At 39.1% G+C, this 27,920-nt stretch overlaps 1 protein-coding gene across 1 annotated transcript; it reads right to left on the bottom strand.

Annotated features, from left to right (window-relative positions):
- Positions 1-149: 149 nt before the first annotated feature.
- LOC133063506 (acyl-coenzyme A synthetase ACSM4, mitochondrial) lies at positions 150-27,786 on the bottom strand. Its single transcript, XM_061152964.1, has 14 exons — positions 27,666-27,786; positions 23,309-23,557; positions 20,956-21,166; positions 17,602-17,809; positions 11,386-11,529; positions 10,502-10,658; positions 8,283-8,362; positions 6,557-6,680; positions 5,847-5,927; positions 5,608-5,709; positions 5,002-5,129; positions 4,812-4,911; positions 1,826-1,945; positions 150-661 (listed from the first exon to the last, which is right to left on the bottom strand). The coding sequence occupies exons 2-14, from the start codon at positions 23,507-23,509 to the stop codon at positions 575-577; spliced, it is 1,743 nt and encodes a 580-aa protein (XP_061008947.1). The 5' UTR covers positions 23,510-23,557; positions 27,666-27,786; the 3' UTR covers positions 150-574.
- Positions 27,787-27,920: the final 134 nt, after the last annotated feature.

Genomic DNA, 27,920 nt, shown 5'->3' with positions numbered 1-27,920 from the left:
CAAATATTAGTTTCTCTTCAATAACTAAAAACTTTTAAGCATTTTATGTCTAATTCAAGTGTTAGATATTTTACAGTGAGTTTGCTTCAAAATGAAGTATATAGTACAGTACTTAATTAAGTTCATTTATTGACTTTTGAATTCTTTAGAGTCCTTACTTTAACAGAAGTGTTTTGATTCACCTTAAAGAATTAGTAGCATATAAAGATTTTAAGTAGAAGAAATTGTGTCTTGAACATTTCTCTTAGAATACTTCTAATCTTTATTTTGAATTAATCAGGCACAAGATAAATTCATTGTCCATTATGTTTTTCTAATCATTTGACTCCTGCTATTTTAAACACTTCAAGCCATTTATCATTGCCTTTGTTGTTTGGTCATCATCATTTTCTTCCCAGATATTTTTAGATTTTTACTTACTTATTTTTTGGCGAAGTACAAAACAAAAACTCAGAGTTTTTCAACCAGGAAAGATCGTAAGCATTTTAAGAGGATAGTCACTAAATTATTGGGAAGCAAGGACTAAAAGAAAGCAGCCCTGTTAACTGCTTAATGCCACTGTGTTCTCGTCAGGCTAGGTTCGACCCCATTCATGGTCTCTTAAAACGTTGCGTTTGATTTTCCCAGTGATAGTCTTTGGGAGTTCTTTAACAAATTCCACCTAGTTAACAGAAAAACATACTATGAGACACTTGATCAAGTTTGCTATCCCCACTAGTAAAGCATGTGACTTTAAGTATCTGATCAAGTGTCTGTTGACTGTCAGTGTCTGTCGTGTTAAGCTAATTGAACGTCTTGGTCACCAGAAACTGTTCTGTTTATATATGAGGGCGACAGTGGAGTGCCATCATGCTGGTCTGTAACGCGCATTTGCTTTACAGAAGAACAGTCCCTTTGTTCTATTGCTTTCCTCTAGTTCAAACCAGACCTAGGTCTCTACTTCCCCAGGCAGATGGAGGCCACAGCTAAGTGCAAAGAGAAACATCAAGTTAATTCTTGGGGTTTTGACCTTTTAAGAACTGGGTCCTGGAAGTTCTGGGGAAATTTTTTGAAGATGATTTTGAGTATATACAATTTTCCACTTAGGCCCTGACTTGACAGTAAAATAACCTTTTTGCTCTCCCTCAAGATATGACTACTGTATTTTAAAATGTCCTCAAACATTTATGAAAAGAAACTAGGCACTGATTAAGTGAACTGAATGGAAATTAGGTTGCTTAAGTTGAAATTAACTACCTTTTAGCTGAAATGATGCCAACTTAAACAATTCTCATGTAGAGGATCAGTCAATATCAACAAATAGGATTCTAGGACTAGAAGGAAATTGTAGTGCCATCTCTGTGTGTCTTTATATAGAATTGTCCTTAAATCCCTCCTTTGGAGAAGGTTTCAGGAAAAATTCCAGAGTTTCTTTGGATAATATTTTCTTCCTGTCCCTTGAATTTGATCCCTTCATACTTAAAGTCACATGCTTTGAATTTAGAAAGGTGTAATAGCCCCAAAGTACTATGATAGGTAAGTTTTGTGCTGTCTTTGAAAACAATTGGCCACTATTTTTTTTTCCTCATATGAAATGGGACTGATTAGTCTGATAAGGATCTTTAGTAGTTACTTAGTATTGTAGAGATGACCAAAGATTCTCCTTCTACAAACATCTGTAGTATCCTAATATAAAGTATTTTAAAGCAAAATTCTTAGAGCTAAATTTGAAACAGGTGCCTTCTACTTATATAATGAGTTACTATAAAATCAAAAGCTAATATATGTGCTTACTAGTTTAGATAGTTATTTGGTAACACATTTAACTTTTGGGCACAATACTTGCCTTTCTCGGATACTTGTAAGGGGCAGTAGATTTTTTTACATGATCCTGAAGTTCAAGAGTTAATTTCTCTGGGTTGAATGATTTAAAGGGTGCAGATAAAACAACAAAAGCTTTCACTACCTGTAGGGAAAAAAAAAATCAGTTTATATCAATATATTTCTTTTTCAGGCACATCGAAGAGTTTGGAACCAATGCTGAACATCAATACTTAATTGTTTGTTAATAGTAGATTAAGTAATTCATCTGCATGCTGGAGATCACCTATGAACAAAGCTTGAATACAACTATACAGTGAGGTTTTGAGGTCTAATTCCAGATAAATGGTTTGAGAGTGTGAGGAATGCAGTGGTTCAGTAAAGCTAAAGGCTTCATTTTATTTTCATGTCACACTAGTCCAACCAGACTAATCCCGTGTATTAAATAGGCAGTCCTTGATTGACAGGTAGCCACTTATTCCATCATACTTAAGAAGTAGTAGAGGATTATTGGAGGTTTAGAGAATATGTGTTTTGAGAGGGTTTTAAGGAGGCCTGATGGAGAAAGTGTGTATGTTGAGAGATGGACTCAGAAAGGACTGATCTACCTATAAAGAGTCTTTCTTGACTATATTTTTTGCTTCCGTTTGTAATACTATTTAAAACCCACTAACCAGATAATTACTGAGGTGAATATAAATTATTAACAATTCATACATTGATTCTAATTCATGTTTACTTCTGATGTTCAGCTGAAGTAAGTTAGTTATATTGAGAGAAGGAGAATTTGGTGACAGGAGAAAAGTATTTTGGACAACAGGATCCCTTGATCATGGAGGTGATACTGGAGGTATGAGTATGGGATCCACAGAAGGTCAAGTATAATTTGAGCCAGGAATACAGAAAGACATGTGGGAGAACGCTGATAAGCAAAGTGTTTTTGAAATTTCGACATAGAGTATATAGGAAACTTCCATGAAGAAAGGAAAATTCTCTCTCCCATACTATTTGACTTCCTCCTAGAACTAAGGCTGGAGCTTCCCTGGTGGCTCAGATGGTAAAGAATCTGCCTGCAATGCAGGAGACCCGGGTTTGATCTCTGGGTCAGGAAGATCCCCTGGAGGAGAAAATGGCAACCTACTCCAGCATTCTTGCCTGGAGAATTCCATGGACAGAGGAGCCTGGTGGACTATAGTCTACGGGGTCACAAAGAGTTGGACATAACTGAGCTGTGGAAAATTCTTAAAGAGATGGGTATACTAGACTACCTTACCTACCTCTTGAGAACCTGTATGTAGGCCAATAAGCAATGGTTAGAACCAGACATGGAGCAATGGACTGATTCCAAATTGGGAAAGGAGTCTGTCAAGGCTGTATATTGTCACCCTGCTTATTTAACTTATATGCAGAGTACATCATGGGAAATGCCAGGCTGGATGAAGCTCAAGCTGGAATCAAGATTGCCAGGAGAAATATCAATAACCCCAGATATGCAGACACTACTCTAATGACAAAAAGCGAAGAGGAACTAAAGAGCTTCTTGATGAAGGTGAAAGAGAAGAATGAAAAAGCTGGCTTGAAACTCAACATTCAAAAAACTAAGATCATGGCATCTGGTCCCATCACTTACGGCAAACAGATGGGGAAACAATGGAAGCAATGAAAGACTTAATTTTCTTGGGCTCCAAGATCACTGTGGATGGTGACTGCAGACATGAAATTAAAAGACACTTGCTTGGAAGGAATGCTATGACAAACCTAGACAACATACTAAAAAACAAAGACATCACTTTGCCAACAAAGGTCCATATAGTCAAAAATATGGTTTTTCCAGTATTCATGTATGGATGTGAGAATTGGACCATATAAAAGGCTGAGCCCTGAAAAACTGATGCTTTCAAATTGTGGAGCTGGAGAGGACTCTCGAGAGTCCCTTGGACAGCAAGGAGATCAAACCAGTCAATCCTAAAAGATATCAACACTGAATATTCATTGGAAGGACTGATGCTGAAGCTGAAACTCCAATACTTTGGCCACTTGATGGGAAGAGCCAGCTCACTGGAAAAGACCCTGATGCTGGGAAAGATTGAAGGCAGGAGGAGAAGGGGGTGACAGAGGGTGAGATGGTTGGATGGCATCATAGACTCAGTGGATCTGATTTTGAGCAAACTCTGGGAGATGGTGAAGGACAGGGAAACCTGGTGTGCTGCAGTCCATGGGGTCCCAAAGAGTCAGACACAACTGAGTGAATGAACATCAAAAACTAAGGCTACTTTTTGTCATTCCCTGAAGTCCCTTTCATTGGGTCCTAATTAGGATTGTGGGATTTGTTTGGGAACTTGGTCACAACCTCTTATTTGCACTGTTTCTATGAGAAAGTATAGTCTGAATCTCACAACAATCATACATATAGTAAATTCTGCTTTTGCTTGTGCAGTATCTGGTCTTCCCTTTCCAGTAACAGAACCCTGATTTGCCTGTGGAGGATTACTTTACCTCTCTGATAGGGTTGACACTAACTCCTACGTCAATGACTGGCATATGATCCAGGTCAAGCCAGATAGCAAAGAGTCTTTGCAAAGACAGCAAAAAACTGTTTCCTTTCCTGGGGTTGTTAAGCTGTAATTTGTTAAGTGTGTCTGGAGTTTGTTACCATCAGGTGGGAAGAACCTGCCCAAATAATGCCAACATAAGGAACAGTGGAGCAAGAAATAGAGACAAAGTTTTGCTGACATCTCATGGACCCTTGGATGTGTAAGCCAATAGATTCCTTTTTTTAAAAGAAATATAAGTCAGTTTGAGTTGAGTTTCTGTCATTTGGTACTAAAAGAATCTTAAAACATTCCCTTTGGTACACAACTCACTTGTAAAGTTGATTGCCTAGTATATATTGCCATGTGTGTGTCTCATAATGAGTATTACATGACTACTTTTGATCCATTCTTTAAAGTGGTTAGATGGACAACTTGAAAATACAAGATTGCCACTTTAATTAGTGACATTCATACTACCTCTCCTCTGACTGGATCTGGACTGCTGACGACAGCTGATTCAACAACCGCTGGGTGCTCAATTAGTGCACTCTCCACTTCAAATGGCCCAATACGGTACCTAGAAGAGGAAAAGAAGCCTTTGATATCTACACCTAAGTAGGAGATTTCCCCTGGTAAATCGTGACTTTCTAAAAGCAAATGTACATACCCAGAGGATATGATGACATCATCAGCTCTGCCAACAAACCAGAAATAACCATCACTGTCCATCACTCCTCTGTCTCCAGTGACGTAAAAATTTCCTCTTATGGTGGCAGCAGTTTTCTCTGGATTGTCCTATGAATCAAATATAACATTGGGGATTAGTTTGATCAGAATAGAAGAAGGGGTGTGGCACCCATGAAGTGACTAGTACATTTCATATTCTATTTCTAAAAAAAAAGGTTTAAAAAGGTAGTTCCTGGTAAAGAATACAGAAGAATACAAGAGTATAATAAAAAATATTATCTATGCCACCCATTTCACCACATATATACTTCCCCCCACCCCCTAAAGCCTATCCAGGTGTCCTTTCTGAGGACAACCAAAGTAACTGGTTTCTTTCACATAGAGTTTAATCTTTACAAAATCCTTAGGAGAGAGACAATTTTTTTTTTTTTTCATTTTACAGCTGATGAAATAGACTTGGATTTTGTGACTTGTCCAAGGTTAGGTAGCAAAACATGTGGGATATGAAATTTGGACCCACGTCTGTATGACTCCCTATTATACCACCTTTTCTATTAAAGTCTATTAAAGTTCTACATTCTTGTACCACATATTCAGAGAAGAAACAGAAGGGTCGTGTAGATGTTAGCCTGAGGGCGATTTCCCCTTCTTTTCCAGGTGGTAGGATGTTGCCATTTTCATCTATAATCTAGAATGAAAGAAACAATTTAGGTACCTAAAACTTTCCTCTCACAGAATGAAAATGGGTTGTTAATAGTTGTGTAACAAATAGCAGAAATCTGAAATAGTCTCTCTCCTTTATTGAACAAGTTGGGTATTACCCACCTGGACATCGTAGGGTAGTACTCCTTTCCCCATTGAGCCTGGTTTAATTTCTTGTCCTTTCTGATTGGCACAAATTATTCCCTATTAAGAAGATATATTTTATGTCACAATGTAAAAATTCATTTTCTGTAGCTATTAATATATCATGACAATGAAATCCAAGACCTAGTTTTGACTGATTTTCCAAGTATTCAGGCTCATCTTCCAAAATATATTATTTGAGACTAGTAGTTCTCAAACTTGAGTATGTATCAGTTAAAACACATTGCTGGGGCCCCAACCCAGTTTCTCATTCGTAGGTCAGGGAGGGGCCATGGTTTAAGAATTTGTATTTCTACCAAATTCCTGGGTGCTACTGATACTGCTGGTTTGAGGACTACACTTTGAAAATCACTCCTTTTGGCTGAGTACCATTAAGTGCACCTAAGTTCTATTAAGCCCCACTGGGACTCTCTGGGGTCCTTCCCAGTGCATTGGAAAGAGGAGCTATTCAATTTTGAACCTCTTCAATTTCTAACACCTCTGAGACGTATCCTGTGTGAGGAGGCAGGAAAGCCAAGAATAATCATAATTCCCCTTCAGTCAAACCTAGTTGGGCAATTTAGAAGTTTTAGGAAATACCATCACAATTTAGAGCATGATGGGAACACTTCAGGGGCTCGGTTGTCAGTCCTGGGGTTGAAAGGCTAAACTTTGTCCATTAAACATACCACTTCTGTCTGTCCGTAGCCCTCATACAGCTCCAACCCAGTTTGCACTTTCCACTGTTCCAGCACCTCTGGATTGAGTGGCTCCCCTCCTGTCAAGCAATGCCGCAGCTTCTTGAATTTATATCTGGAGAGAGAGTTTCACTGAGGTCTTTGGGGAGCAAAATATGAGTGGCTTTCATTGCCAGATAACTAGGACATTGGAAACAAGCAAAGAGTGAGGAAGGGCAAGTCTTAGGAAAGTTCATTCAGAGAATATTTGTTGAGCAACTACTCTTGTCAGACATTGTTCTAGGCACATGGGGTATGTTATGATTAAAACATTTTCTTGGTGGAGTTTACATTTTAGCAGGTTATTCAAGAGAGGAAAATGTTGGAGAAAATGCTAATAATGATATTAAGCACTTATTAAGAGCCAAGAAATATGGCAGCTAATATTAATCAAACATTTATGACGTTGCAAGGGCTTGCGGAGCACTCTCATAATCTTCACAAACTCTGTTTTACAGATGAAGACATTGAGGTGGGAAAAACGTAAAGAACTTGCCCAAGCCCTCCCAGATGATAAAGAGCAGAGTTGAATAATCTGTACTCTACATTTATCACTTGTCAAGTATCGCATTCACCAAACATGCTGCTGTTGTTGAATTCTTACCACAATCCGTGAGGCGGCTCTTAAATATCTCTTATGGATGGAGTTAAGGGAGCCTTAGCAAGGTCCTCTTGAGTGATTGAGATCCACTATTAGGAGCAGAGACTTGCCTATTTGACTTTGTAGCTTGAACTTTTAACCAGTGGCTTCCTACTCGATTGCCCAACCAGGTTCTTGTGAGAAAGCTTGGAACAGCCCAATTCTAACATAGTGAGGTCCATAATGGGAGGGAGGATTTGGTAGAAAATGAATTGTGCCTATTCAGAATAGAAGTCCTTGAATTAATCTTAAAATTTGAGCAAGATGTTCACATTCTGAGGGTCACAAGGAGTTGATTAGGAAAAGGGAAGGTTCATGTCTCCTTTATTGTTTCTCATAGCTATCTCCCTCCTAGACATCCACACCTTGGGGGAACAAAGGATGCCCTCTTTCTGTTTGTTTTGTTTTGTCTTTGAAGGATCCAGGTTTAGGGGAGAAGCAGGTGACTGTAATGACTTAAATTGTTTCTTCCTTTCTCTCTCCTTATGTATTAAATTCATGTTAGTTAAATAAACATACTTTGCAACTTCACCTAACGTTCAGGTGATTTGGCTAAGTTGAATATAAGCTTTAAGTCATAAGACTTTATTAACTTCAAGGCAGTATAAATATAGATGTGTGTGTGTGTGTGTGTGTGTTTAGGGCAGGGGTGATGAAAGCGCTGGGATTACAGAACTCTTGTTGTCTCTGGAAAAGTGTTCTGTTGCTCCTAGAGGGTTTCCCAGTGATTCTTAAACTGGGGATGTTGGGGGCCAGGGGTGGGAGGTTGCCCTCTAGGAGACTCTTGGTAATGCCTGGAGACATTTTTGATCCTCACCACTGATGGAGAGGGAAGTCCTACTGATACAGATTAATAGAAGGTAGAGGCCAGGTAGAATGCTACAAAGCAAAGGACAGCACTCCATGACACAGAATTATTTGGTTCAAAATGTCAGTAATGGTGAGACTGAGAAACTATCTTGTACTGAAAAGGGGAGATCTGTGTTGCTGGATTATAACTTTTGTTTGTGGTTCAAATGGAGTTTTCTGCCTAAATACCTGTTAAGGTCTTTTTGCACAAGCATCCGGTACACGGTGGGAGCACTGCAGAGGGTCGTGATGGGATAAGTGGTAAGCGTCTGGATGATGGAGAAAGACAAAATATCAGCAGTGGTTAATTAAAGGCAATTCTACAACCTCTTCTTTTCTTTCATTGACATATGATCATCTCATGGAAAAATACCAATAACCTCAGATATGCAGATGATACCACTCTAACAGCAGAAAGCAAAAGGAACTAAAGAGCCTCTTGATGAGAGTGAAAGAGGAGAGTGAAAAAGCTGGCTTAAAACGCAACATTAAAAAACTAAGATCATGGCATCTGGTCCCATCACTGCATGGCAAATAGATGGGGAAACAATGGAAACAGTGAAAGATTTTATTTTCTTGGGCTCCAAAATCACTGTGGATGGTGACTGCAGCCATGAAATTAAAAGACACTTGCTTTGCTGACAAAGGTCCATATAGTCTAATCTATGGTTTTTTCCAGGAGTCATCTATGAATATGAGAGTTGGACCATATAAAAGGCTGAGCACTGAGAAACTGATGCTTTCAAACTGTGGTGCAGCCATGAAATTAAAAGACACTTGCTTCTTGGAAGGAAAGCTATGACAAACCTAGACAACATATTAAAAAAGCTAAGACATCACTTTGCTGACAAAGGTCCATTTAGTCAAATCTATGGTTTTTCCAGTAGTCATGTACGGATTTGAGAGTTGGACCATATAAAAGGCTGAGTGCTGAAAAACTGATGCTTTCAAATTGTGAACTCTTGAGAGTCCCTTGGACAGCAAACAGATCAAACCAGTCAAACCTAAAGGAAATCAACCTTGAATTTTCACTGGAAGGACTGATGCTAAAGCTGAAGTGCCAATACTTTGGCCATTTGATGTGAAGAGAAAACTCATTGGAAAAGACCTCAATGCTGGGAAAGATGGAAGGCAAAAGGAGAAAAGGGTGTCACAGGAAGAGATGGTTAGAGAGCATCACTGACTCAATGGACATGAGTTTGAGCAAACTCTGGGAGATAGCGGAGGACAGGGAAGCCTGACATGCTGCAGTCAGTGTGATAGCAAAGATTAGGACACAATTTAGCAACTGAATGAGAACAATTTTAATATTTGTATTTAATATTACATGAAACAGATATATCAATATTATATTAATATATAATTTGTCAATGACAAGATATTTAGATCTTACACATTTAATATTTTATAAAAAGAATATTTTATTTTAATATTCTCATTTTGTCTCATTGAATATACTAAATAAGAATACTAATAATGTTATATATAGTTATATGTGATGTTATATTAATATATTATTAAATATTTATATTTACATAACATTTAATACTTTATGAAAGAATATTTCATAAAGAATAAAATATTCTTATTTTATAAATGTTAGTTTTAAAACTGTAAAATTAACTTATCTACTTCAAGTCACTTTACAAATCTGATGTAGAGACCCAAGTTCTTATGTTACTCTAAATTTCTGTGAAAACTCATAAACCATCTCGTCAAACGAGTTGGCAAAATAACAGGGTGAGCATAGCTTTAAGTCACACACAGGTGTGGTGTTTTTAATAACAAGTATTTCATTAAACTTGATTGATCATTCATGGGGTTGAAAAATAATTGGCCTTGAATCACATTTTTCTAAAGGCTAAAGAAACCGGAGCCATCTGATATCTCATTCTAGCTATTGCTGGCTGAGAAGGATGGATGTGCTTGGTTTCAAGAAGAATATTGGGTTCTGAGAATTAGCAAAGTGAGAAGCATAGGGTGAGGGGAGAATGAAAGGCGCTACTCTGGGAGAAAGGTGACACCATCTTCAATCTTCTCTACACAGGAGTTCGGATTTATCAACTATTGTCTTTGTTTTGCTGAAACAGAAACCAAAGATTTATTTAGACTTGAGACTTAATCTGTTATTTAGAACCAGACTCTCATGTGGCCACTGATTTAGTGATACTAGCAAATCCTGAACAATTTGAAGCACAAGAGGGGTTCTTATGCTTAAGAGTGTTGTGGGTGTTCCTTCTTCACTCTGTTAAATACATTCTAAAGCCAAGTCTCTGGAGACTTTACTTCTTAAAAAAGAAATGATTTTCATAAGCCCAAGAAGTCCTGCATTCTGAGGAATTAAGTCTCTATGGTTTGGGGAAAGACGAGAGAAACCTAACTATATGTAATTTGAAGTAGTGACTTACATCCAGGAAAGCGTCGGTGTCAAACTGGGCCATCCGATGCACAAAGACACAGGCTCCGTGAAGCCAGGAGGAAAACATACTACCAATGGCAGCCTTGATCCAGCCAGTGTCAGACATGTTCCATATGATATCTGTGGACTTCAGGTCTAGCCAATACCTAAGTGATATGGGGAAGCAACAAGACCAAGCTGAAATAAAACAAAGAAACAGGAAAGCAAACAAAGTTGTGTCCTTAAGGAACGGCCTTGCCTTGGAACCTCAATGGCTATGGAGAAGGGTCACAAGAAGCCCCACGGCCAGATGAGCAGCACTGCCTCTCATTCTTGTTAGAGGACTTTTCAGAATCTTAGGTAGTCTGAGAGTAGAGTGGGAGTCTGGGTTTGGCATGGTTTTCTGAGTTTGTCCATTGAGGTGACAACTATTTACTGAGCAAATATTCTATAATAGACATTGTTCTATGGCAGAGGGCAAGGAAGACCAGATTTCTGCCCTTGTTTTAGGGATATAGATAGTCAATAAGTATATAAATAGATATCATAATTTCAAATAGTGATAAGTGCTATGAGGAAAATAAAATAGGGTAATGTGATAGTTTTAGGACATCTTGGAAGGCCTTTCTGGGTGGGCAGGTTTACTTGGCCAAAAGGAGAAGGAGCCAGACATGCTGTTGTGGGGACTGAATCAAGGTCATTCTTAAGTTCTGGCTTGACCAGTTGGTTAGATGGTACAATTTCCTGAGTTAAGACATTGAGAGTTCTATTTTGTAGATGTTTCATTGGAAATAGCTAGTAGCCATCCAAGTAGAGATGCCAACTAGGCAAATGGATATACATGTTGGCAGCTCAGGGGATAATTAAAAAAAAAAAAACAGTTTTCCTCCTTACCTTCCACAGAGGGTATACCCAATTCCCAGGCTGCTCTGAGAGTGCTGGGCCATCTTGGGAGAGCCTGTGGTCCCACTGGTGAAATAAATGGCCATTGGTTCTTGACTTCCTGTCTCCACACAACTGTGCTCTGCAGAGGCAGTTCTGTAAAGTATGGGCCCCAAGATGATGACTGAACATGGCAGACCAGTTTAGCTCTGACATTTCTTTTGCTTTGCTACTTATGTCTTCTTGACACCAGAACATAATCCAAAGCCTCCCTGAGAGAAATTTCTCAAGAAAACTTATAGGGACTTCGCAGCTGTGCTACAGGGCTTGTGGGATCTTAGTTCTACATCCAAAGATTGAACCTGTGCCCTCAGAAGTGAGGGCATAAAAACTTAACCACTTAACCACTAGTTCAGTTCAGTCGCTCAGTCGTGTCCGACTCTTTGCGAGCCCATGAACTGCAGCACGCCAGGCTCCCCCATCCCTGGGATTCTCCAGGCAAGAACACTGGAGTGGGTTGCCATTTCCTTCTCCAATGCATGAAAGTGAAAAGTGAAAAGTGAAAAGTAAGCAGCAGTAGCAACATCTCCCTATAAATAGCCAAGATACATTTCAATATCAATAACAAAAGGATATTATTTCATTTATTTAAACATTTTCCTCTAAGCACTTTTTTTTAATTCATAAAATTAAAAATATGTATTGAATCTTTGTAAATTGTTATTAAGATTTATAGGAAGATCTTTTGGTATTTGAATTAAACTGTTTAATTGTCTTTATTCAATATCTTCAATATTGCAGGCAGACATATATAGCATCCTATTTTTCTTCCCTGAAACTGGTAAAACTCTGATTTTGTTCTAGTATTAGGCAATCATGTGCTTCAGGGGAGGCTGTTTTCTATATATCTACGAGGGGTGGGCAGTGAATCTTGATTAGCTTAAGTCAGTCATGGTAATTTCTTCCCTTAGTAATTACTGAGTTGCTGCTGCTGCTGCTAAGTTGCTTCAGTCATGTCTGACTCTGTGCGACCCCATAGACGGCAGCCCACCAGGCTCCCCCGTCCCTGGGATTCTCCAGGCAAGAACACTGGAGTGGGTCGCCATTTCCCTCTCCAATGCATGAAAGTGAAAAGTGAAAGTGAAGCCGCTCAGTCGTGTCTAACTCTTAGCGACCCCATGGACTGCAGCCTACCAGGCTCCTCCGTCCATGGGATTTTCCAGGCAAGAGTACTGGAGTGGAGTGCCGTTGCCTTCTCTGAGTTACTGAGTTAGGAATGGGCATAAGATGCAGTTATGTCAAAGGGATTTAAAAGCTTTATGAGACATATTTCCTTGTTCTAAAGAGTCATGAGGGAGGAATACTGCCTCCCCCTACCCCATTCATCTTGCTTTTTGATCTTTAGATATTGTTGCAAGAGTACTTGATGTCTGGAACTAGTCTAGCCATGTTGGGATCACAAGAGGGATTATCATCCACACTGAGGATGGCATGATGGAAAGATGAATGAATCTAGGTCCATGCTATCTTCAAAAAACACTGAATTAACCAATTCTCATTCCATTCTACCTCTGTACTTCTTATTTGTAATATAATAAACTTGTATTGTTTAAGCCATGCTTACTTGGGTCTTCTATTGCTAAAGTTAAGACCATTTTAACTGATAATAATATCTGTGTAATATTGTCTGCATAGACAGCCCCCCAAATTCCTTCCATCCAAGCATGCTTCACTAAGGGATGGAGCCTGTGTCCTCTCTCCTTGAATCTGGGCTGGTCTTAAGATTTGCTTTGACCAACAGAACATGACAGAAGTTATGCATCTTCTCAGCCTAAGCCACAAAGGTTTTGTAGTTTCACTTTTCACTGGAACACAGTCACCACATAAAAATGTTCAGACTGTCCTGCTGGAGAGACAGGGCATGTGTGGGAGAAGGGAAATGTTTAGCTAACACCAAAGTCTCAGACTTCTGAGTGAACCCACTTGGATCCTCCAGCTCTAGTCGAGCTGATGTGGAGCAGAGATAAATTGCTTCTGCTGAGACCTACATGAATTTCTAACCCACAGAATCTAAGCAAATAAAATGATTGTTTTACATCACTAACTTTTGAGTTGGTTTGCTACTTAGTATTTGATACCCAATAGAACACCTATGGATTTTTGAAACTCACATACCATATTTTTAATATCTCAGGTTGAAGGATACCATTTTAACCCATGCTAATTAGATTAAGATTGCCACTGAAAATTTAAAACAGTAAGGATTAATGACATAAACACATACTATATTGTCAAATATAGTTTCATGAAATATTAATGTGGTTTTCTGGGTAACTTGCCTACCCCACCCCTCATCCCCACTCCCCAAATAAAAATAGACCACTCAATTGTATTGACTTTTTCAGTAAAATATATGGTGAAATTGGTATGTGTTGGACTGGAGAAAGGGGAATTTCATCACAGTATCTGATACAAACAAGCAAACAAAAACAAACCAAAAAAGTCCAACTCATCTTTGAATGCTTCTTAAGCTAGTACGTAAAACTTTTGATATAAAGCTTTTGATTTTTAAAACAAAGAAACATTATAATCTGTGAGTGACAAGTAGATTTTCAAGCAAGGTTTTCACTGTATGACTTGTATCTTTCTTTGCATACCTGAGTTATATATATAATCAGTTTTTTGAAACTGATTATATGCTGATGATTCCAGATTTATATCTTTACCTCCTTGAGCCCAAGACTCAAATATCTACTACTTGCTACACATTTGTTTGTTCTTAGTCCCCTCAATCGGTGACTCAGACAGTAAAGAATCCGCCTGCAATGTGGGAGACCTGGGTTCAATCCCTGGGTTGGGAAGATCCCCTGGAGGAGGGCATGGTAACCCACTCCAGTATTCTTGCCTGGAGAATCCCCATGGACAGAGAAGCCTGGCAGGCTACAGTCTGTGGGGTCTCAAAGAGTAAGACACTATTGAGTGACTGAGCACACAACTTTAAACTCTTTCTCCAGCTGATAATATCCCACCCACTAAGTCATCTGAGTTAAAAAGCAGAAGATTCCTGCCTTTGTTCTTCATGTCCAATCAGTTTCCAAATCCTTCTAGTTCTTTCTTTAGCGTGCCTCCTTCTCTCAGTACTACTCATCAGATCTTGGCCTTAGAATCTCATCATTGCTCCCCTAGATAAGCCTTTCAGATGGTCTCTCTGATTCCAGTTTGGTTCTATTCAAATTTATTTTTTTATGCAGTTGCCAGAGAAATCTATTTAAAATTGCAAACTGACCTTGACACTTCACTTCTTAAAACTCTTCATTGGCTTCCCTTGTTCATGTGTGTATTAGTTGCTTAGTCGTGTCCGACTCTTTGTGACCCTGTGGACCGCAGCCCACCAGGCTCCTCCGTCCACGGAATTCTCCAGGCAAGAATACTGGAGTAGGTTGCTATTTCCCTCTCCAGATCCTTTGTTCATAGGGTCAAGTTAAAAATTTAGCATACATGTTCAATCTTTGGGCTTCCCTTGTAGTTCAGCTGGTAAAGAATCTTCCTGCAATGCAGGAGACACTGGTTCTATTCCTGGGTTGGGAAGGTCCACTGGAGAATGGATAGTATACCAACTCCAGTATTCTTGGGCTTTCCTGATGGCTCAGCTGGTAAAGAATATGCCTGCAATGTGGGAGACCTGGGTTTGATCCCTGGGTTGGTAAGATTCCCCGGAGAAGGGAACAGCTACCCACTCCAGTATTCTGTCCTGGAGAATTCCATGGACTGTATAGTCCATGGAATCGCCAAGAGTCAGATCTTTATATGAGAGGCCATTATCTGGCCTCTGCTTGCTCTTCTGGCCTCCACTCTGACTTCATATTTTATTTTCCAGCCACCCCAAACTGCTTGCAGTCCTTTCTTTGCACATTTTGGGATTTTCTTTGCCTCCATACTTTTGTTCATACAGTTCTTCTTCCTGGAACACTGTTTTAAGCCCCTTGTGATCAGAATCCAGGGTCTTGAGCTGAAGGGAAGGATCCTTTTTATTAGGACAGGAAAAGAGAAATATCAGTCAGGCCCATAATTTTAACTGTTTCCCCATTCTAGTATAATATTCTGGAAAATGTTCATGAACGTCTATCCATGGGAGACAGAAGTAGAGTGAGAAACCTTAAAGTGAACTCCCAGAAGATTGACTCTAACCAAGTGAAATAGTCCTAATTATGGCTGTGTGTGGTTTTCTGAGAGAACGGCCAGTTGTTGGCAATTTATGGCTCTCTTTTCCTTAGCTTTTAGAGAAACAATCCATGGCAGTTGTCAAGTTATGACACTCCAAAGTTGTTGGTTTGAAGTGAGGATTTCCTTTACCTTGAAAAATACTCCCCAAATGTATAAATTTCAATTTCAAATTCATGTGAGTTCGAAGTTCTCTGTCTCCTGTGGATTTTGTGACACTTTAAAGGTTTTCTGGGGACTCAACAGAATGTGGCAGAGTTGTTTAGGACAGGAGTCTTGAAAGTGGGGGACCTTGCTGCCCAGGAGTGTATGCAAGATGACTGGGATGAGAAGAAAATAGAATTTCAAATTATATATATTTTAGAATTCATTCTTTAAAATAATTATTTTTTATATTTGTGTGGTGCACAAAAGTATGTGTATATAATTTATAAATAAATAAATACATATGTATTAGGGGAGTGTGTTAAAAATATTTTACTGAGGAATATGAATATTCAATTGAATAACACTACCTTAAGGAATTATTGCACAGGTGAATGGCTTTATTAACTTGAGACTAATAATAATTATAATTACTATAAATCTTACAGAGTGATTACTCTGTGCCAAGCATTATGCTAAAAACTTCACATGCTTCATCACATGTGATTTTTCTACAACTCAATGGGGTAGATACTATCATATCCTTATTTTATGGATAAGACACAGAGCTTTAGAGGTGTTATTTGACTTAACCAGAGGTACTCAGTTTATGAAAGACACAAACAGCATTCTCTGGCATAGCTGTGGGAAAACATTTTGGGTTTGATCAACAGGGTTTGGTTTTGATTACTAGTAAAATTTTATTCCAGCAATGGAAACTACCTTTATTCAACAGAATTTATATGTCTTTTTATAAGCTAATCAAAAGTATTTAAAAAAAAAACTCAAGCTACTTAACAACTCTTTGAAGGATAATACATTTAATAAACATTTTACTCCCTTTTTTACAGTTTAGGAAGCACTTTCTTGCTTATTAGCTTATTTTATCCTCAAAACAACACTTGAGACATGTGCATCCCCAATCTACATATAAGGAAAACTGAGGTTAAGTGCGCTGTTTTGTTCAGTCCTCAGTAAGCATTTCTTAGGGCCCAACCAAATGGTAGGAACTAGAAATAGAGTGATCAAATAGACAAATAGTGCCTTTGCCTTCTTGGAGCTTACTGTTTAGAACAGGGATGGAAATTTTTTTCTGTAAAGACCCAGATAATAAATATCTCAGGCTTTGGGGGTCATAGAGTCTGTGCTGTAGCCACCCAACTCTGTTCTTATAAGATGAGAGCCACTCTAGACAATATGTACACAAATGGGTGTGGTCTTGTTCCAACACAACTTTCTAAAAGTGAGTGCCATGCCAGAATTGGGTCCTCATTTGTCAACTGTAGAGGCGAAAAATAGACAGTAAATACAGGGACAAATGAGGGGATATGATATTTGGAGAGTGATGAGTACTATGAAGAAAACAACAGGATGATGTGGTAGACTGGCTTGGAACTCTACTCTAGACATGGTGGCCAGAGATAGTCTCACTGAGGATAAAACATTTGAGTTCAAATTTGACAGGAAGTCATCAACTGTGAAAAGGACTGAGGAAGAGAATTCCAGGTAGAAAAAAAAACAAAACAGCAAGTGCAAAGGCCCTGAGGTGGACCACATTTAAGGAAAAAAAAAATGATGGCCAGAGTCTAGGCAGTGAGAGTTGTGGGAAATGTGCTCCAAGACTGAGGCAAATGCTAAGTCAGGTAGGACACTCATCTCAGGCCCTGGTAAAAAGGAGGGAAATGGAAGCAGAGCTACATCCTTTCTCTGTCCTTAAAACGTTTTTATTAGGTGATTTTTTCCTGAGAAGGAGCCTGGGTCAACCCACAGTATGCAAGAGTCCTGGGAGGCTAGGAGACTCTGAGATGCAGTTGTGACTGGTATTATTGCTGACACCGGAAGTGATGTGGGGAAAATACTCACTGAAATAACTCTGGGAAGCTGAGCCACCCATTCTGGCTGTGTGGAGACACCAGGAGTTTGGTCTTCAAGTCTGGACACTCTGACACAATGGATTCCACTGCTGGGATCACCTCGTCACTGGCCACAATGCACTTGGCTTTAGATGCTTGCAGCCGATAGAGGATGTCTTTTGCTGTCAGCTGGGTTGTTCCTGGCATGAAGACAAGCCCTGGGAAAGAGACAGGGCTCTGAATAGACTGTGGACTGTGGAGACTTGGGCTTTGTGCCTGTGTGGCAAATAGCTGCAAAATCTAAACTTCAGCTACCATTGTCTTGGTCTCCAGGGACATCCCACAGGACCATGAAGTCTCTGAGAGATCCTTAGAGCACTGGCTTCAGAGTCTGACAGTCCCTGGATCTAATCCCATCCTTGTAACATACTTGCTTTGTGACCTTGAACTTATTCCTTCATCTCTCTGTGTTTTCCTTTCCTTCTTTGTAAAATGGGGAAACTAATAGTAATTCTGGCATATGGTAAGCAGTACGCTGTTGTTGTTTAGTTGCTAAGACATGTCTGACTCTTTTTGCCACCCCATGGACTGTAGCCTGCCAGGCTCCTCTGTCCACAGGATTTCCCAGGTAAGAATACTGGAGTGGGTTGCTATTTCCTTCTCCAGGGGATCTTCCAGACTCGGGGATGGAACCCACATCTCCTGCATTGGCAGATGATTCTTTACCATGAGCTGTCATAATGGTGGGCTATTATTCTGTACCATTTTTAATGGAACATTTGAATCTTGCTATATAACACTTAAACAGTACTTTACATTTTACAGCACTTTACTGATTTGCATTTTCATGAACATCAACTCATCCAGTCATTTGAACCTATGGTTTCCAAATTGAGTTTAGCACGATTATCCATTCAGGATAAGAGAAGAAATTAGAATTTAAAAAGTTTATTGGAGATATGGAATTCTGTTTATGACTTTATCTCATTTTTGTATATATTTTATAATATATATACTGTATTAGCAAAGTAGAACAACTTAAATAACTATATCCAGGTGGGAGTATATGTGTCCCAAGAATTTTTATTGATAGATTGTATAACCAAAAAAACTTGGAGACCACTGTTCTAAGCAACCATGTAAATCAATGCAGTTATTTCCATCTGATGGATTATGAGCCAAGCAAGTGGCAGAGCCAGCCCTCAAACCTGGGTTTTCTCAGTGGTCTGTGTTCATTGACGTATGCCTACATTGCTTTGGCAATGTTTAATTTATTCCACTTTTTCACATAATTCTAAACCCTGGCCTGTGATGGGCCTGATTTTAAAGTACTAGTTCACTGTGATAAGAACATATATGGGAGAATTAGATGAAAAACAGAGGGGAAGTGGTTTGCACTTTCTAAAGCAGATCAATGGCGAGAAAGTGGAATGTATGTAAAGCATGACAAAGAGCCACTACCATTTATTATGTAATATATGCCTGGTATCTCACTTAAAATTAATCCCAGCATATAGATGACAACTAGCCCAGGGGCTGTAAAGTAAGTGGCAGAACCAAGATTCAAAGACACTTCCCAGACTCCCAAGACCTGTGTCATGAACCAGACTCCTTATTTCTTGGCGAGTTCCCTGAAGTAGGCTGAATAGGAAGATATGGAGTTGAATTCCTAGTAAGGAAACTTTAATTACTGAATATATTTTAAAAACTCTTACATGTCATCCCCTCTTGAGAAGATGAATAAATATTTGATGTGATAGGAAGTTAATCAAGAAAATATCTCATCATTCACTCAATATAAAAATAAAAGATTATTTTGCAAACCACTTGTTCTTAGGGGCTCAGAAATTATTAGTACTCTTGGTGGATTTGTGATGTGGATGTATTCAATGGATAGCTTGGGGGTCAGGAGTAAGTTCTTTTCTAGGGGATTTCAGATTTTTACGCTTTACAACAAAAGCAAAGTATTTAGCTATGTGGTGCATAGTACTAGTATCTCAGTGTTTACTGAGATTTAATTATTCTGAACTTGAAAATATAATCCTCAGCTGCTTCTTTAACATTTAATTAATTGTATATTTTTGACCATTCTGCTTGTGGGTTTGTTTTTAATCTCAGCATTTCACAAATGGCATACATTAGGTTAAGTAATATTAGTATATTTTTAAGACAAATAAAACCTTTAATCTCTTTCCAACCCACAGTTGGTTTCACATTTGCAAATTCCTTTTTATAGTGAATGTAAAAATAATTTTATATATTGCTATTTTTATGTAATATAGGCAATGATAGCATTTTTCAACACTATTATGAAATCCTTAAAATTATTCTTTTAATGACATTCCAGCAAATTGAGGCATCATAATTTCAATTAGCAATAACCACGCCTCCACTAAACTTCATTCTCAGCTAGTTTTTAAGTTATTTAATAGTTCCTGTATAGTTTTTTCCATTTTTTTCCTATTATTAATGATATTGTAACAAATGTTTTCATGTTCTGTATAGTAGTATATCTTTTGGCATTCTTGTTTATTTTGGATTGACTTATAAACATGTATGTTATGTGTGCAAACTTTTTCAGTAAAAGGCCAGATAGTAAACATTTTAGGCTTTGTGAGTCGTACCATTTCTGTTTCAATGAGCAGTTCTGCTGATGTAGTGCAAAAAGAGCTATAGACAATATGTAAATGAGTGAGCATGGCTGTATTCCATTAAAACTTTAAAGCTTTATTTACAAAAATAAATGGCCAACTCATAGGCCATGGTTTCTGCTGAACTCTGTCCTAGAAAGGAAAAGACTTCTGTAGAAATTTTACTGGGGTACATTATACATTACTACTGTGGGAGAAAATGTGTCATTTAATACATTAATTTTCTGGAAAGAGACAAAGGTTTTCCAGCTGGAATATACAACCTTAGTCTTAAAAGTCATTTTGTTATGAAGTCCTTTTTTCTTCCTTTTGTACTTCTATGTCAGGGAGAGTACAAATATATTCAGAGAAGTAAATTCTGGAGCATCTGAATGAACACATCATAAACAGCACTGCAAAGAGGTATTGGTACCCACATTTGCTTTTATAGAGTTTTGTGTTTAAGTCCCAATTGCATAGCTTTCTAGCTGTGTGACTCTGGGCAAACTTAACCTTTCTGAACATCAATTTCCTTTCTCGCAAAATGGACATCAATAATACTTACCTCTTGAGGTCATGTTTTATTATTGCATCATGATTGCTTCTAATTTCAACCCAACTTTTCTGTTCTTTGTAAGCATAATTTCAGTCAGGACTAACAGTTCAGAAAAACCTCTACTTTCAGTCTTATTCTTTTTCTGCATGATTTAGAAATGTTAAATATTGGCACTGACCTGTTCTCATACATGCCACGCTTATGAGCCACCACTCTGGGATTCGGGGAAGAATCACGGCCACTCGGTCTCCTCTCTCTAAACCACAGGGCTTGGTGAGCACATTGGCAGCCTTTCGGGACAAGGAGCCCAGTTCTCCAAAGCTCCATTTCACCTCATCCCCTTTGCCATTCACCCACCACAGGGCTGGGTTGGCTGGTCTCTCTCCTGTCTAGGTATGCATAGGTACATGGGAAAGAGGGGAGAAGGCTTGAATGAGTGGTCATCAAATAGATGGGACATCCTCGGCATCTTTCCCTCAGCACTCGTGCTGGTGGGGTCCAGTAACAGCACCCAGTTTGTCTGTGGGGGAGCCACTGTTCTCTCAAATACCGCCTTGTTGAGACAACCCATCAGGGTGCCCATCCTCCCCTGATCAATGTGTGGGACTGTGACCCAAAGTTGGGCCAGTCACACCTTCTGTCCCTAATTTAGAGTTTTCTGAGAAGAACAAAGAGATAGAAAATGGTTGGAGCAAAATCTGTCTATTGGCACTTGGTGCTTATGCATCTGTCCCGCTTCCCATCCTTGTGAAAACTCCAGCTTCCAACCCAATTTTGTGAGCTCTCCCACATCCCTTTGATAAATTTCTTTCTTGTTTAGGACTTCCCTAGTAGCTCAGACGGTGGAGCATTTTCCTATAATGCGGGAGACCTGGGTTCAATCCCTGGGTCAGGAAGATCGTCTGGAGAAGGAAATGGCAACCCTCTCCAGTACTCTTGCCTGGAAAATCCCATGAACGGAGGAGCCTGATAGGCTACAGTCCATGGGGTCGCAAAGAGTTGAACACAACTTTCCTTTTTTTCTGGTTTAAGTTAGATTGTCTTCCAATCAAAAGCCAAAATGAATGGACTAAGGCTGATTAGGAACTTAGCATTTTTTACCCAAAAGGCCAAGCTATGGGTTTCATAGGTAACCGAGAACAAGATGGAGGGCCTTTGTGGAAGGAGCTTGATTGCTTTCTGGAGCAAATTTCTTATACGTGATTCTAGAAGTCTATACTGTAAAATCTCTTTGCCTTATGTATTACTTGGGGGAAATATTACTCCCCTTTTCTTCCCCTATCTGGAAAGCTCCCCTTATCTTCCCTAGCTGGAAAATACTTCACAGCCCAGTTCTCTTTTCACTTCTTTGGTCAAGTCTCTCTTAGCTCCCACTTCTGCCCCTCTCTGACTTCTCTGTGTTCCTGCAGCTTTGTATGCACATTCCCGTTTATTCCATTAAACTTTGTGATATCATAGATGCATCCCTATCCAATGGATTAAAGCTCTGTAAGATCGGAAGCTGGTTCATTTACCTTTGAACTGGTGAACTTGGATAAGTAGCTTAACTTCTGCAGGTTAAGTTCCTTATCTGCAGCCCCCTTATCTCAGGGTGGTGATGGGGATTTGATGAAATAATATAGATCAGTATTTCTCAATCATTAGTCATTTGAGTATCACTATTTTACCAGATCTGTCTACACTTGTGCTATTGTTCTTTGTATTCTTCTTTACACTGTTGATTCATTTTTACTTGTATACTTTACTTAAGAAGGAAAATATGTTTAATTATTAATACCACCATAATGGAAAAATCAGTACAACTTGTTAAAAATGGGTTACTGAAAAATAAATATGTGTACTGAAAACAAAATATGTCCCTAAATTTTATCTAGAGATTTTCATCTTATACCTGCACTCTCTGTTCAAAAGTGAGTGCATTAAATATAAGAGAGCTGCTAAAGACAATAGATTTGAAGGAAGACTGTCCAGTCTACTTAATAGGAAGAATTAATTCCACATATTCAGTACCTTGTACATCTAGTATATATTCTGAAGCACAGGCCCTTGCAGTGCACTTTGGTAAGCACTGATGAGTGAAATGTTCAGCTTAGTGCCTGACTGGGAGTTGAGGGGTCAGTATGCAGGGACCTTGACCCAGGGATACACTAAATAGTTCATAAAACTCATTGCTTTTTCCTTCTCAACCTCTGCTTCTGCACCAATGACTATTCATAAAACCAAAGCTCAAATTACTGCTTTTTGTGCCCAACCCAAACAGAAGAATTGGAGAACAAAGAGCTGCTATGTGCAACTTGGGGAAAATGAGGGGAAGAGGCATAATTCTTTGAGTAACCATAATGACGGGGGCTGAGGATAAAGACATACATAGTTGAGGTGCAAAGTTCTCCCCTGGAGAGAGAGAAGGGCAATTGGAAAACAAAGGAAACCAAAAGGTATGAAAGAATGGAATTAAAAATGGCCACACAACAAGGAAATGGAACGCTGATAGGTAGACACCAAGCATTTAAAGGAAGCCCATCATCATATACCTTCTCTTTTTGGGACCACTGGTCCAGCACATCCCCAGCAAAGTTAAAGTTCTTAGGCAATGATCTCTCGCAGCGATTTATGGCTTCAAAGTCGGCAAGAGTCAGAGGTGCCCCCGGCTGGTGACTTTTGTGAAAGCGCTGGCCAGACGGCTTTGTGAGCCAGACGAATCTGAATGTCTGGTAGCGGAAAAAAATCTTCATGGTTCCAAAGGGCTTTGTTAGCTTGTGTGGATGTGGAAATACTGCAGTCTGTGGGGAAAGATTGGTGAGGAGTGTCAGTCTCTTCCCATGCTCTGTGGTGAGATTGGGAAATGGACCTGTAGCTGTGTACCCTCAGGAGTCTGGAGAACACCTGAAACACCCCATCTTTCTTCAGAGCTGAGGATTTAGCCCCTGACCAGTCCTCTACTACTAGACTCTTCCTCTTCATTCTGTTTGTGACCAGGTTAATTTTAAAAATAACAGCAACAGCAGCCCACAACTATAGCGTTGTCAAGCTCCTATCTTCTGTTCCTACCTTCTTCCCAAACACATGGTAGACAAATAGAATATTTGCTGCCTGGATTGACATTCAAGAGCTCCTTCTGTCTGCCTCATACTCTGTTCTAACTCTATCTGCTAAGTCTTCTCTTGAATTTCCTCTTCCAGTAAAGCAGCCCACTCACTTTTCATAAATGTCTGTTCCCACCACTTAGATTTGACCCATCATTCCCCTAGTTTCTGGGCCACACTACCTGCCCTCATTATAGCTCTTTAGAAACCTTGGTTTAATTATTGGATCAGCTGTTTTCTGGCTGTAGGGCTTTAGGAAAATTATCCTTCTTACACCTCAATTTCCTCATGTGTGAAATGGGGAAAAATACAGCACCTCTGTCCTAGGGTTATTATGAGAATTTAATAAGATAATGTCTGTAAAATGCCCAGCATGTAAAAAGTATCTTCAAAGTGTTAATTAATGCTATTGTTAAGATCATTTTCATTAGCACAGTTCCATGAAACAGTCTTACAAAATGAATCAGGAAACTTGTGATTTACTCTCAACTCTTTCAAAACTAGCTTTATGACATTGGTAAAATAACCTTCCCTTTCTGCACTGCCATCTGTATTCTAACATTTTCTTTCCTAATTCTCTGATTTATTTCTTCCTTTGAATTTCCATAACATGCATCTATACTATTCATGCAACAGTTGTCTACCTTGTGTCATTAACTCTTGTTTTTAACATATGTACCTTGTCTCCTAACCTATCTTGATGATGTGAGTAGAGGCTATGCTTTGCACCCTTAGCACTTGACATATCTCATACAGCTATCTTCAGTAATAGAGATTGGAGTACCAGACCACTTTACATGCCTCCCGAGAAACCTGTATGCAGGTCAAGAAGCAACAATCAGAACTGGACATGGAACAACAGACTGGTTCAAAATTGGGAAAGGAGTGCGTCAAGGCTGTATATTGTCACCCTGTATATTGTTTAACTTATATGCAGAATGCATCATGCAAAATGCTGAGCTGGATGAAGTTCAAGCTGGAATCAAGATTTCTGGAAGAAATATCAATAACCTCACATATGCAGATGACACAACCCTATGGTAGAAAGCAAATAGGAACTAAAGAGCCTCTTGATGAAGGTGAAAGAGGAGAGTGAAAAGCTGGCTTAAAATTCAACATTTAAAAAACTAAGATCATGGCATCCAGTACCATCACTTCACGGCATATAGATGGGGAAACAATGGAAACAGTGGAAGACTTTATTTTCTTGGCTGCAAAATCACTGTGGATGGTGACTGTAGCCGTGAAATTAAATGGTGCTTGCTCCTTGGAAGAAAAGCTATGACAAACCTAGACAGTGTGCTAAAAATAGAGACGTTACATTGCCAACAAAGGTCTGTATAGTCAAAGCTATGGCTTTTCCAGTAGACATGTATGAATGTGAAAGTTGGACCATAAAGATGGCTGAGCACCGAAGAATTGATGCTTTCCAATTGTGGTGTTGGAAAAGACTCTTGAGAGTCCCTTGGACTGCAAGGAGATCAAACCCAGTCAATCCTAAAAGAAATCTATCCTGAATATTCATCAGAAGGACTGATGCTGAAACTCCAATACTTTGGCCACCTGATGGGAAGAGCTGACTCATTGGAAAAGACCCTGATGCTTGGAAGGATAGAAGGCAGGAAGAGAAGGGGACGACAGAAGACAAGATGATTGGATGGCATCACCAACTCAATGGACAGGACTTTGAGCAAGCTCTGGGAGATGGTGAAGGACAGGGAAGTCTGGTGTGCTGCAGTCCATGGGGTTGCAAAGAGTCGGACAAGAATGGGGGACTGAACTACAACAAAATGATCATGTTTACTTCTTTTTTGGCTAATATTTATAGTTTTATGTATGAAAATATGAAAACTTATAAGAAATGATCAGCATAATTTAGCAATGCATCCGTGCAAGTAGTCGCTTCAGTCATGTCCAACTCTTTGCAGCTCTATGGACTGTAGCCTGCCAGGCTTCTCTGTCCATGGGATTCTCCAGGCAAAAATACTGGAGTGGGTTGCAATGCCTTCCTCCAAGGGATCTTCCCGATCCAGGAAAACCCGGGTTTCTGGCTTGGCAGGCAGATTCTTTAGCATCTGAGCCACCATGGAAGCCCAATTTAGCCATAGTTACATAAATTAAGTCTGGCAATATCATTGATATTAAAAAATCTTTATTATGTCCAGGTAGAAAGGAGAAGGATCATTCTGCTGAAAGCGAGAACCCATCCCCCTCCTAAATACACACATGCACACATGCACATATACTACACCTATGCACGCTCACATACTACACACTATCATGCATCCGCACTTGCCTCTCTGGATGACCTTGTCAAGGTGTTTAATATTTCTAAGTCTCATTTTAACTGTGCATAATTGTACCTTCTTCATTGGCTAGTTGTGGGGTTCAAATGAGCGCCTTAGGATAGTGCAAGGTATATGACTAGGACTCAATAGATGCTGCACATTAAAAAAAAAAAAATCAAACCTCAGAACTATTTTTGGCAGAAGGCATTAATTTCTTGATGTATAAAAACCCTAGAAAAGTATTGGGTTGGAGCCACCAGCATCTTGGTGCCTTATCTTATTTCCGCCTCTTTTAATGCCCTGACAGGCTCTTGGGGCTAAAATGAGCCCCAGTCCATCTGAAGCATTCAGACCTTCACTTATTAACACATCATTTTGACCTTTCTTGGTTCCATTTTAATGATGTATTGGAAAGACACTTAAGATACGGGACACCAGGAGTATTCTTGCTTCCCGGAGAAAATAGCCCAGAAAATATAGTGAATATTTTTAATGCAAATTTCCTCTCCATCTTCTCCAAATTGAAAAGTAATTCTTCATGAATTGTTTTATTTTGCATATCTCTATGGGCAAATTTTCCATGCCTTAATAAATTATCAAATTAACATATCAACAAATCTAAAACCACGTCATAAAAAGATTGGATCTGAATATATATTTCAGCATTCCCTATGTTATGTCAGTAAACAGAGTGACATGGCTTTACATGTGCAAACATGATCATTACTGATAAAAACAAGTCAAGATATATATAGAGTAGGATTTCTTAACTGAACTTAAAATATTTTTGCCAATAATTTTCTTCCTATCTCCTCTGTCTGCTTTTGATTCTCTTAAATGTTTAGTATGGACAAATTTTTAAGGAGACCGCAAAACTCTGAAGAGCTGCCATTTTGCATTGGAGAGACCCATTTTCTGATTTTGTATTCTGTGGAAAGTTAATATGATTCCAGGATCAAATCTGAGGAATTACTGACTGTTTTGGGTCAAGACATTATCTCTGTAGAAATCCGTATGTAAATGTGTTTAACAAAATTTCTCCAGAAGGTATCTGTAAAAGTGAAAGAGTTGAACTAGGCAATTTTTGAAGTCTCAGTTATTTCCAATGTGTTAGGGGAAACGAACAGTGAAAAACACGTATTGAGCACTGTGTAAGGCATCTCTATCCAATAACTTGTTAATTTTCTCAACAGACCTAGAAGACAGGATGTCTGAGGCACTAAGAGGTGAGCAGTTTACCAAAGGCCATTCATCTAGTAAGCAGCTTGCACTTGTTGTCTCCAAAACCAGTGAAAGGAAATACTATCACAGATTTTTGTAATATTTCTACTAAACTTCATTAAATAGAAGAACAGCCCATTTTTCTGTCAAAGAGACATTCTTATCCAGGGCCTGCAGTTATTCAGTTAAGACAAGACAATGTGACTTTTAGAGCTTTCTCTGGATTTAAACACACTTTCACAACTTCTCATTTACTAAAGTCACTTTCATGATACCACATGCATTTTTTACCTTACCTGAAAATGGTTTTATTGATCCAGAAAGGCCTTCAGCTCCTTCACAAAGACTCCACACTGTATCTGCCAGAAATTTGCTTTCTTCCTTCTTTTCTCTTGGTGGTGTCTATGCCATTGTAGCCCCAAGTCTCTGGTGTGTAGCTGGGAGGATCACAATCCCCTGGGAGGAGAGTTCTTATTTCTCTGAACAACCTGTAGTTAAAGGGATAGCAACTTATAAGACACAGTTTGAGGAGGAAGGAGGAAATGCAGGAG

The sequence above is a fragment of the Dama dama genome, chromosome 10, assembly GCF_033118175.1.
Source record: "Dama dama isolate Ldn47 chromosome 10, ASM3311817v1, whole genome shotgun sequence".
NCBI lineage: Eukaryota > Metazoa > Chordata > Mammalia > Artiodactyla > Cervidae > Dama > Dama dama.
This window is presented reverse-complemented; position numbering and strand designations above follow the sequence as displayed.